Source organism: Nelumbo nucifera, chromosome 3 (assembly GCF_055504915.1).
Source record: "Nelumbo nucifera cultivar China Antique chromosome 3, China Antique-T2T, whole genome shotgun sequence".
In the NCBI taxonomy this organism is placed as follows: Eukaryota; Viridiplantae; Streptophyta; class Magnoliopsida; order Proteales; family Nelumbonaceae; genus Nelumbo; species Nelumbo nucifera.
In genome coordinates this window covers 102,858,250-102,870,353 of record NC_142651.1, presented here as the reverse complement: position 1 = coordinate 102,870,353, position 12,104 = coordinate 102,858,250, and the positions used below count along the sequence as shown (strand labels likewise).

Here is a 12,104-nt window from a genome sequence, read left to right as displayed (position 1 = left end):
GAAAGCACTTTAACTAAATGGGAGTTTGAATTCGGATTCGAAGTTCCGAACTACCGGTTGGAGGTTGCTGTTAGAAGTGGGTACGGTAAACACCCGACGACCAAAAAGGTGGATTGTCCATGGCTCCATGCCCATATCTTATTCCTGGGACGGGATCTGCTCCTCACACTTGGACGCCTCACAGCACATCCACCGTGCATTGGGAATATCTCCCGTGAAATAATTGAGAGATGTTCTCAATGCATGTAAGATGTGCACGTGAGATCGGTGTGAAGCGCCCTGTGTGAGGAGCAGATCCGGTCTCCTTATTCCTAACTCGTAACTCTTGACACACTAACACTATTGTCCTTGTCCCGTTGTCCGTTCCCAAACTGAGACCTGTACATGATGTCGTTGTTCGATGAAAACATGCGGTCTCTCTGACATGTTTCATCATGGTCATTTGAATTTGATCCTCTCCACTAATTCAAGGAGGGCCTACGTGTCTTCATCCTCACGGTTGCATGAGAAAGTAATAAGAGGGATTGATATCAGAGGATCAGGATTCCCCAATCCGGATCTCCGGATCACAACACATTGCCGGCAGATCCAAACTCCGCGAAAGAAGACAAAGCATAGAGGAAAAGGCCGTCACGGAAACAAGGAGAAAAAGATGAGAAGATTCCACGAGAGAAAACCAGACCAGAACTCTTCCACTCTCTCCATGACTGAAACCGCCTTCTTCAATCTCTCCGACGATATCGTCCTCAACATATTGTTGAGGCTCGAAGACGACCCCAGGAACTGGGCAAGACTTGCCTGCGTCTGCACTAAATTCTCGGCTCTGGTTCGCAACGTCTGTTGGAAGAACAAATGCTCTCAAACCATCCCTTCAGTGGTCACAGACCTTCTATCTGCCTCGCCCGTCCCCTGTGATCTCCCAGGCTGGTGGACAGCTCTCTATAAGCTCTCGGTTTGCTGCCCGGGGCTTCTGCATGCTGGTGTCCTTTTGGAGAATTCGGACTTCGGCCTCGAGCGTGAGCTCGGCCCCGACGAGAATTATCAGGAAAATGGTTCAGTTTCAGTTCCCACCCTCGATCCATCTCTAGCTCCTCCTTTGAGCTGCCCAGATGATGCTTCAGTAAGCGCTACCGCCCATTCTGATGACTCTTGGTCACTCTTCGATGATCTCTATTGTGATACCATCTATGCTGCATCTGAATCACAGGATGGATCTGGCTCAGCGGAAGTGGCCGAGAGTGTTGTCGTCAAGGTTGGTCGTGACCTCTCCATTAGCAAGAAGAGGAAGAAGAAATGCAGACCAGTCGGATCTCATTTAGCGGCTGGGGTTTGGAATTTGAGTCGGGAGCAAGGAAACAAGCTGTTAGCGAGTCGGTTTAGAGGGGATTCCCTCTACATTTGTGATTGGCCCGGTTGCGTTCACACTGAAGAGAAACGTAATTACATGCTTTTCAGAGGAGTCTTCAAGAATTTCAGGCGGTCTAGGGTTTGGAGGACGATAAACGACGGGAATCGGAATAAGATTCCATTAGATTGCGCGTTTTGCTCTTGTAGGGAGACTTGGGATCTGCATTCAGCGTTCTGTTTGAGGCGGGTTTTTGGGTACCATGACGACGGTGAGCCAGTTGTTCGAGCATATGTTTGTGAAAATGGGCACGTCTCTGGGGCGTGGACTGATCGACCGATGTTTACTTAGCAGCGTAAAATCTTCTTTGACTCGCAGGTATTCATATTCATTAATCAATTCCTTCTTTTATCTTATTGTGCGTATGAGTAGATGATTCGAGAACTCAGAGGAAAACTATCTGACATGATTTACCTCTGGCCTATCTACATTTTAACGGCTTGGATATCATGTCATCCCCGATCTATTTGCATTTCTTTGTTTCGTGCATATGGCTCAGTTTGGAAAGAGTACAAACACAAATTTGTGGAGTGCAAAACCATGTATTTTATATGTTTTCGCACTGTACATATTTGTATTTGTACTCCTTCCAAACCGAGCCATATAGGAAAAAAATGAGATCTTCATTCTTGTCTAATACTTAGACAGTGTTAGTCATATATAGTGAGGTATTAAGGAAAAATATAACAACCAAAAACAGAAAATATAACTGAAGACCCTGAAAGCTGTCAACTCTCCACAAGTGACCTGAACTTAAAAATAATCTCTGGACCCCCACACAAATTTAATCATGTTTTTTTAGCAAAATGTGTACATGAACGGGTGTACAATGATATACAAAATGTCCACTAGAAGCCCAATCCTTAAGCAAAAACTCAAGTGGACATGATATCCGTCCACAAAGAAGTCCCTAAATTGATCACCAAAAAACTTTTCCTACTCCCAGTCTTTCTAAGTCGTTTCCCATTGAATTTCATTTCTTTGAGAGCTTGCTTCATAATTCTCACTGAAGTTGATAATTCTGAACATGTCGATACTTAGCTATCACACTCCACAAACTAGGCACCAGAAAAGTAAAGGGATGAGAGATCCATCATATGGATAGTCGAACCCTGTAGGTAGGTTGGGCGAAATTTCAAAAATTTCTCTCTCCCATGTGGGAATCACATTCCCTATTTTAGAAACTACATTTTCAAGGATCAATCTTGAACCCTAAACCAAACCAGATCTGAAACCAAAAGGTACGAGAGGGATATACCTGATACGGAGTAGCAGTAACTCCCAACGAAGGTGTTCACGCCCAAGGAAAACGCCAAAGATTGTTCCCACTAAAGATGACACATCGTAGGGTGGAGCAGAATCAACAGGTGGTTCTTCAGCAAGAACCAAACTCTTCAGCAAGAATTCGATGGAGGATGTGTGAGCACGACTTCAGATAAGTTTTTCACCGAAAACTGATATCAAGAACCTTTATTGATCGCTCCTACAGGTGGAGATCGAACTGGCAATGGCAGCAGCAACAGGAGGAGGCAAGAGCAAAAGATGGCGTCAGTCCAACTGTAGCTGTCTTCTCTCTTGTATCAGTAAAACTGAACATGAACTAGGGTTCGCCCTCCTCCTCTATTTATAGCCTTAAAGAGAAGTTCTCCTAATATCATTAGGAGTTTCCTAATCCAAATCTTGTATTTGGATCTGGACTCTCTTTAAGAGATAAGGATAATCCCTTATCTTATCTGTAGATAAAGATCAACCCTCATAATCTTATTAGGAGTTTCCTAATCCAAATAGAAGGATAATCCCTTATCCTATCTGTTGATCTAAATCCCAGAACTGCCTTTCTTTAATTAATCATATTAAACCAGTTCGATTTGGGCTTTAGGCCCATTAAGTCCATGTGCTCACTTATCCTCCAAACTGTTGCCCAGTTGGGTATCCTTGTATGGCATGGGACCCAAACATTGATCTACACATCAGCCACATGGGTTCAGCCCAACCTCTGTTACAAGGCTTGGCTGAATTCACTATAGGTGACAGGGAACCCTTGAGCCCATCACCATGGGCTCTTAATGGGCCCAACATTTACACTAAATGGTCATTGGGTCAAGCCACCTTATAAAAACCCAAGGACTATGGGCAGATGCAAGATTAGGCCATCAGGTATTACCCTTAATGGTCTTACACTTAACCTCTCAGCCCATAATGATCAAACATTGCCCGACAAGAGAGGACCTCTCCCTCGACTGCAAGGAACAGTGCTACACTCTCTACTCACATGGATCCTGAGAATTAAACATTTTGCAAACATTTTGAAACCATAATATATATATGTATATCTCTATATAAATATATTTTGCAAAACAAATTTCAACGGTTGAAATCGGCTATTGGCAACTTTGGTTTCCATTAGAGAGAGTGCACCTCCGATCATTCACTTTGTCCGACAAAGGGGCTGATCCTGTCATTATGATCACCCACTCAGATGAATTCTCGGACTGTCCCAACATACCCAGGTTTTGACCCCCTCTAATGATCTCACTGATTGGCATATTAAAGACAGCCCAATCTGACACCTAGTGTAGTATCATAATCGAGTCTAGGGGTCAGGTGTAATATTCCAGTTTTGCCCATCAATCTCTAAGGTCCAGGGCAATACTGGAATTCTGGTCCGGTTCAGGGTTTCAAGAAAACCCACACTGCATGTACCTCAGGTCTCACCCTAGCAGCTGAGACAAGCCACCCCAACCAACTTGGCGGGACATCAGTGTCAGCCTTGGCAGGATAAATCTCCTTAGATCTATCCAACGATTGTGAAGATTCTAAACTAACACGAGTCTCACATGTGTCCAGTTTAAGGGTATTACACAGAAACACATCACAATAACATGAATCAAATATGTACTTTATTAATTTACAATAAATGCCATAAGGTACATCATTCTGATTGGAGCTAAGGGCATACACTGTCTAACAAAAAGAACATTGAAAGCCTATTAATGAAGCTATATTTGCCTTTTGTCTTTGGGAACTTTCTTTCTTTAGGAAGTGCTTTGATTTTTCATGTGTAGCATGTTATTGATAGATAGTTGAACCTTTTTCTTTTGTGTTCTCCCCCATCAAAATCTGGAATTTTATCTACAAAACCTGGTCTTTTCATCCAAAAGCATGGTTTCAGGGGGTATCCAAAGAAAAAAAAAATGTAAAGTAGGCAGGTATTTCATGAAACGTTACATCAATTTGGTGAGGGTTATTGTGTTTCTGAGATCATAAATCAGGTTTTAAAAAATGTTTTGAAACCGTTACGTCAATCAGGTATTTCATGAAAGCAGTGTTTTAAAAAATGACCCGAAAATGGAACCGTTTTCCCCTCCAGGTTTGTCAACCCATGACATCATAAATCAGGTAATAAAAAAAAAAATATAGATAAACATGTAGAAAAATAAAGAAAATCACATAAAACTGCAGTAAAGGTTGAGCATGCCTTTGATATTATCTTCTTCATATTCAAGTGTTATGAATGAGAATTATTGCTATTAATGGATAAAGATGGAAATGGCTAAAAATACAAACAAAACCGAAAAGAAAAGGAAATTTAATGCCTGACTTGTGACCAAGGTTCAAATTTTTGTTACGATATTCCCCATATCAGACATATTGTATCATAAAAGGGAAAATGCCTTTTTCATGAAAAAAGTTTCTTATGTCCATTTTAACTGGTTACAGTTGAGCTTGTAATCCATTACTTAGTTTCTGGAAGTCTCTACTTGATGCTTAGCAGAAATATAGTGGGGGTCAACATTGGGTAATGTCCCCTGTATATAGGTCATGGTATTCAAGTCAAAAAGGTTAGTAGGGTCCTGTCTGAGACAATGCTTGCTCAAATAAGGTGGACATTGCTTTGATTAGCATGTCATTGAAGGTGTCTCTTTATAATCTTTCTCTGGTTTGACAATTATAGGCTATTTTTTTTGATAAAGCTATTATAGGCGATTCATCTACAGCCAAGTTTTTGGGCCCTGCATCAAGGGCTTATATTTCTGTTCTCCTTAGGCGGTGAGAGGATTGAATGAAGTCTATTATTGGGCAGATAGGATGATGTTCTATTGGGCCTTGAAGATTGATTCACCTCATATAGAGGCTGTATCTTTGGTTTACAGAAAGAACATCTAGATCAATTAGATCCCAAGGTATGCAAAGTTGCAAACTTGAATTCAGGTGGGTTCATAGAAGTCACTTTGTGAGGAATGAATTGTTTTCTGAAGCTTCTCTATTGAATTGATTTATATATCTTATGCATCTTGTATATGTGATTATCCTCTTTGTGGGTTTTGGTGGATGTCTCCAGCCCGTCTCTTTTATGATTAATCTTGCTGTATCACCATTCCTTCTTATTTGATACATCTTGTTTGTTATTTGATCAGGGTTAAAGTTAGAAAATCTGACATAATTATTAAGTAATATAAATGGATAATTTTGGCATGCACTTCATTTGTTCTCTGGACAATTATTTAGTCATTGCTACTTTACATAATTAAGGGTCAATGTATGAGATTATACCATTACAACAATCATATCCTCCTCCCCACACCCCCACAAAAAAAGGAAAAAGAGATACAGAAAGAACCCAAATTAGTTTAAAACAAGGTAGTGTTCATATTAGGAAGATAGGCTTTGTTGTCAGTGTCACCTTCAATTATGGAATCTTCTGTTTTTTGCATGGGTAAATAACATTTGTGCTGTGATGATGGTTAAGAATTTCCTCTGTTTTTCATACTTTGCTCTTTCATATGTTCATTTTTTCGTGATCAGCTTCATGTTTACATGTCATCTATGCTGGTTCCATGCTATATTTTCTATCTTCCATATTTATCATTTTTAGCTGTTGGAGGTAGCTGGGTAGGTTAAAGCAGACATAGACAGAGATAAATTTTATGGACTATTCCCCCCATTCCAACACATAAAGTAATTACTTGATTAATTACCATGTTAAGTCTATTGATAGAATGGTGCACGTGCAGGAAACCACCAATTGATGGGTGAACTATTTGGCTATATCCATCCAATTGTCTGCTTACAGCCAGTCAGATGATTATTTAGCTGCCTTACTGGAGTTCCTATCCGTTTATCTGTCTTTCTGTAGTTGTATTCAAGTTGTATGAATAAATTCATCCATAGAAAATATTATGTTTCTGCACATGAACTATTTTTATCCCAGTATGCTTTAGATCGTATTATCCAGGAAAACGAGACAGAAGTCCTCAGTCTTCAGAGTAGGAGATGATTAGTGACGTGAAATGTTACTGGCTTATCAATTATGCTATGAAAGAGTGAAGGCACTATTTCTATGTCTGAAACTTCTATCTTCCAATTCTGATACAAATTGGGCTCTGTTGAATTTATCATTTTCTTTTGATAATTTCTGTTGAATTTATCTTTGATAATCCTGTTCATTATTTCCAAGAGTAGGTGATTCGGTCCACTATTACAAACTCGGCATTATCTGCGAAATACGGAGATTTTTTTTTTCTTTTTTTCATTTTATTTAGGAAGCTCACTAGGGATGGCTTTAATCCAAGACAAAGACATGATTCTAGGTACCAAAGGGAGAGAGAGGGAAGGTGTTAGGCACCCTCTCCCTTTCTTATCATGTGAATGCCATGATATTTTCTAAGTTTTGATGTAAGAGGAGAGAACCGAGTTCTTGAACTAGGGCTATTCATAAGAAGGCTCAACCCGATCAAACCGACTAATCCGGACTGACTCAATCTGAGTCGGTCGGGTTTTTATTAGCATCGGTCGGTTTTGGGTTGTACAAATTCATAAACCGATGGTTCGGGTTGGTTTCGGTTTTTTTGTGTGAAAATCGAAATCGACCTGAACCAAACTGACTTCGTTCTTATTTAACTATTTAAATATATATTTTGATTTTAAATTAAATCGATCTAATTTATTTAAATATATATTTTGATTTTAATTTAAATATATTTTATATTTAAAACTATTAAATAAAGATATTTCAGTTTTACATAAAAACTGAAATATCTGACAACCCAAACTTGCACCACACAGGCACATGGGCCATGGGGGGCATGGATGAACTTAGAACCGAAACTGATCCAAACCGACCCAACCCGACTCAAACTGGCCAGGTCGGTTTTGCTTAACACTGGGTCGGTTTCGATTTCCATCTCAGGTAACCCAATCAGGTCGGGTCGGTTGGAAAAACTTCAGTAAACCGACCCAACCCGACCCGTGAACAACCCTATCTTGAACAATGAATCACTGTACTTTGAACCAATTTCAGAACTCCCCTTCTCTTGTGAGCAGACGTTTCTCTCTCAAACCCTCTCTCGTCTCTTGACTCCTCTCTCATAACCCTCTCGCGTGTTTTTCTCTCCTCTCAGAACTCTCTCTTCTTCTTCTTCTTCTTCAGTTTTCTCTCTCTTGAAACTTCTGTTCTCACCTGACAACCTCTCTCTAGGAGAACCACCGAGAGCTCCCTGTTCTCTATCTGAAGAGACCCCCTCTCGACCCCTACTATCTTCAAAAACTCCTCTTTCTCTTGGGAATGGTTTCTATTTTATAATGGAGGGCAAGGGGAGGTTTTGTCAATTTTCAAAAAATGAAAGGGGGGTTTCGGTAAGTTAGGGTTTAAAGGGATAGGAGGGTTCAATATTTGGGGTCCAAAGGGTAATTTATGGTAATTTGGGGTGAAGGGCATTTTGGTAATTTTAGGTTTAAAGGGTATTTTGGAGATTTAAGGAATGAGGGGTATCTTGAGAATTTGGACACAATGAAGGTATTTTGGGAATTTAAAATGAAGGGGTAATTTTGGAATTTTGGGTATGAAGGGCATTTGGTCAATGGGGTATTTTGGTAATTTGGAAGGAGGAAATTTTGGTAATCTTGTTCGAAGGATATTCTGGTAGTTTGGTCTGAGGGTATTTTGGTAATTTTGTTAAAGGTAAGTTGGAAATTTATAGAAGGGTATTTTGGTAATTTGGTCTGAGGGGGGGGTATTTTGGTAATTAGTTCAAGGGATATTTTGGTAACTTGGCAATGAGGAAAGGGTATTGTGGTAATTTGGAGAAGGGTATTTTGGTAATTTGGTGCAAGGGGGGTAATTTGGGAATTTGGTTAGGGGTATTTTGGGAAATTAGATGAGATCAATAGTGGATTTTGAGATTTGGGTTCTTTGGACAGTTTGAGATGATCAATAAGGTTAGATTGAGCCAATTGGGCCTGGATCGGGTAGATTCGTAATCTGGTCAATCTAGAATCTAGAAATGGAATCTTGGTGCGATTGAAGGATAAACAGAGGTATTTTGGGCTGAGATTTCACAGGTGGGTGTTTTGGGAGGTACTAGGTCTGATGGTTGTGTCTGATCCAATGGTTGAGGTGTAGGTGGAGGTCGATCAGGGCCATTGGATAGGTATCAGGTAAGTTTAATGGTGGATCTGAGGGATTCCAGGGTGAAAGTTGGGACTTTTGGGTTTTTGGGTGTTTTGGAGGGATCATAAGGGTCTGATTGTGTGTTTGGGGTGAATTGGAGGTTCGGGCGATGGTTCGAGCAAAAATTGGGTGCTGATAGGGGATTTAGACATTTCTTTTGCTAGGCAAAGGAACAACATACCCCATACCCTCAACCCTGATGAAGGTTGGATTCAATTACAGTTCCCTCCTACAACCAAGAGGAGACATGGTGGTGTTTGGAACCGATGCAGTTTTTTGAGAGGTGTTTTTTTAGAAAACGGTGTTGCATTGGCATGCCGTTTTCTCATAAAATATATATATTTTTTTATTTGGTACCATTGCTGTTGTTAGGGCTGCAAATGGTATCCAATCCGAACTTGATCCGTTTATAATTGGATCAACTATGGATCTATCCTATACGATTTAATATAATTCGATTCGATTTGATTTATATATATATTATTAAAGTCATATATTCAAATTATTAAAGTCATTTTTAGTTTATCTTATTAATAATATTTAATATTTTGGTTATTTTTAGTCAATTTAATTATATTATTTAATATCTGATTATAATCTGCTAGATATTTGATAGATATGATCCGATTTGGATTCAAATGTTAATAAATCAAATTCAGATATGCAGCATATCCCATTCTATCTGATCCATCTGCAACCCTAGCAGTTGCTGCCACGTAAGTGTTTTTCAATGTCATGTCAGCATATTATTGTTAGAAACAGTAAAAAGGCAAACAAATATCAAAAAGGATGTTTTTTCAGACCACATATTTCTCGATTTTTAAGATATGGTATGAGAAAATACTTTTTGGAAAAACCAGACATTAGGTGTTGCCTGAAAAAACGGATTTCAGACATGACACTAATGTGGCATAGTTTTTAAAGAAACAGCATTGATTCCAAACACTGGCATTATCACCTAGACTTGCTGCTATATTCTAATATCTGTTTTTTTTTCTTCTCTTTTTTGGGTATTTGCAATTTGACGATCATGCAACACACTAATCCCAGTCCATATAAAGTCGGTGGTTACAGGAATAGATGCTAGAGCGAATCAGCTAATATAACGAGCCTCCCCTTGGTTAATATCTGTTTAAGTCTTTAAGAGCGCGTAGTTAGTGGGTAAGAAAAGTGAGTAGGAAATGAGTTCAGATTTTCTGCCCACGAGAATCCTGTTCACGTTTATCACTATCATACATGGAGCACATCTCATCCTCTGCATAGTATTATACAGGGGGAGATGTTCCCACTTCACCGGGGGTGGTGTATTGTGAGTAGGCATGGGCAGGTGATTCGGAGTCAGTGGTGATCCCCAGTGGTGACGTTCCTAACTTTTTTGGAGAGTGTATATGCATGATTTGTTGGAAACGCAGTGTGCTATACTGCTGTTCTCTGGTATGTGGACACTGGACAGGCCTTCTCAAGTTCTCATTTCGACTTGGAACACCTTTCCGATATGGCAAGCAAGTTGATTTATGGTTTAACCAAAGTTCTCAATCCAAGCCCACCTGTTTTGCTCACAACTCTCTACCCACACTACCCGTTTTGAACTGCAGCCATACATTGCCATAATTGTGAAAGTGCAAGAAATCTGCACTCAGCAAATTTAGTGACTTTTCCAAGCCCTTACAAGTCGTTTTGCCACCTGTCATTGTCCTCTTTTTTGTTTCAATTATTAAATCATTAAAGTGTTGACAAGGTTTGCTTGATAGACCTTTATTTTATTTTATTTTTTTGTTTGAAAGCTGATAGACCTTTAAGTAATATGTTAGATGATCACTTCATCTAACATATTACTTATCCCCACCTACACCGATTTCATCTAACATATTACTTATCCCCACCTACACCGATTTCATCTAACATATTACTTATCACTTCATCTAACATATTACTTATCCAAATTCTTTAAACTTATCCCCACCTACACCGATTTCAAGGTCTAGTGGTTAATCCTATTCAAACTGACCCGAAGAATCAAATTTGCCTGAAATTTTTTTTCAAAATATTTTGAAGATGTAAAGATTTAATCCCAAATACTCATGGTTGCAAAGACTGTGGTTTCACTTGACCATTGAATCGTTTGAGTGATTTTGATCATTGTTGTTATTAATGTTATTATGATAAAGGAGTCCACTTTTGCTACAAAATTATCATAGCACAGGGCTAAAACGAGAATCAAAGCCTTTGATACATTGCAGTGGCCCAATCAAGACATTACTTCATCTAATTCAAAGTGGGCTACAACAAAACATCAAAGGCTTTGATGTTGTTGTTTCAGTGCAAGGCCGCAACAGATAGGTTTCAGTTCCAAAAAATTGGAAACTGATCCAACAAGATGGATTCCAACTTCTGCTTTCTAACCAAATCGAACCAACCCTAATCACCCGTACTATAATGACCCACAAAATGAGTTGATCATTGGGAAATGGTTATAAGTTGTAATTTTAATGGTGTTCATTGTTTGTAACATGGGTGTAGCTATAACTTTAATATTTCGGATAGTTAATGCGTTGATAGAAGGGAATCTGGTTCCGGATATGCTCCTCAGAAAGCACTTCTCGCACTAACCTCACAATGTGTCCCAGCCACACATCAGGACAGGAATATAGCCTGTACTTTGTGTTAATAATGGATAGATGTTTGGGTTAATCATTCTGCAATCCAATGCAGAATTCTGAATGTCAGTCCCCCATAGTCTATTAGTAGCCCCCTCCCCTATAAACTACATCCTATCTGTGAATTTGGCATCAATTCACAGTCAGGATTAATGCCCCCGGTATGGTGGGGCTATAAAATTCTGACCTAGACTGGTCAGTCATTCTCCCTGTACATGGTATGATGCTGTGAGATCAGAAGTGAGTTGCGCTATGTGAGGAGCAAATCCTGATTTGTTTTTATTCATTGCCTTATGGGAGATGTTTTCAGTATAAGGTGGGATGTATGCTGTGAGTGAGGTGCGGTCTTGTGAAGAGCAAATCCTGATTCAATGAGAGAGCCCACTCACAGTGTCACATGTGAGACTGGATCTGCTCCTCATACAGGGTGCCACATGATGAAGGGAAATTTGGCCCGACCTCGCAATCGCCCGACACGTGGCAAAGGCAAACAACTCAGGACAGTAAAGCGCCCGAAGCGAACATCGGAAGCAAGTCCAAGCTCACTACCGAGCCCGAACTCCAGACCACTCTACTAGGAGTCCGAGCTCCC

General features: G+C 39.8%; 1 protein-coding gene across 3 annotated transcripts; it reads left to right on the top strand.

Moving 5' to 3' along the window:
* The first annotated feature begins 303 nt into the window (after window positions 1-303).
* LOC104598957 (phytochrome A-associated F-box protein) lies at window positions 304-6,798 on the top strand. Of its 3 annotated transcripts, XM_010261275.3 has the most exons (3): window positions 306-1,120; window positions 1,208-1,723; window positions 6,421-6,798. In XM_010261275.3, exons 1-2 carry the CDS (start codon window positions 401-403, stop codon window positions 1,694-1,696), a joined length of 1,209 nt encoding a protein of 402 aa, XP_010259577.2. In that variant the 5' UTR covers window positions 306-400; the 3' UTR covers window positions 1,697-1,723; window positions 6,421-6,798. The 3 variants fall into 3 exon arrangements, with proteins under 3 accessions (XP_088755746.1, XP_010259577.2, XP_010259576.2); XM_088899620.1 differs by lacking the exon at window positions 6,421-6,798 and adding an exon at window positions 5,490-5,513 and having other exon boundaries at window positions 304-1,723; XM_010261274.2 differs by having other exon boundaries at window positions 308-1,723.
* The last annotated feature ends 5,306 nt before the right edge of the window (window positions 6,799-12,104 follow it).

What these genes read in the sequence shown, in the direction of transcription:
- LOC104598957 (XM_010261274.2), top strand. Translation starts at nt 401, where the DNA reads ATGAAAACATGCGGTCTCTCTGACATGTTTCATCATGGTCATTTGAAT.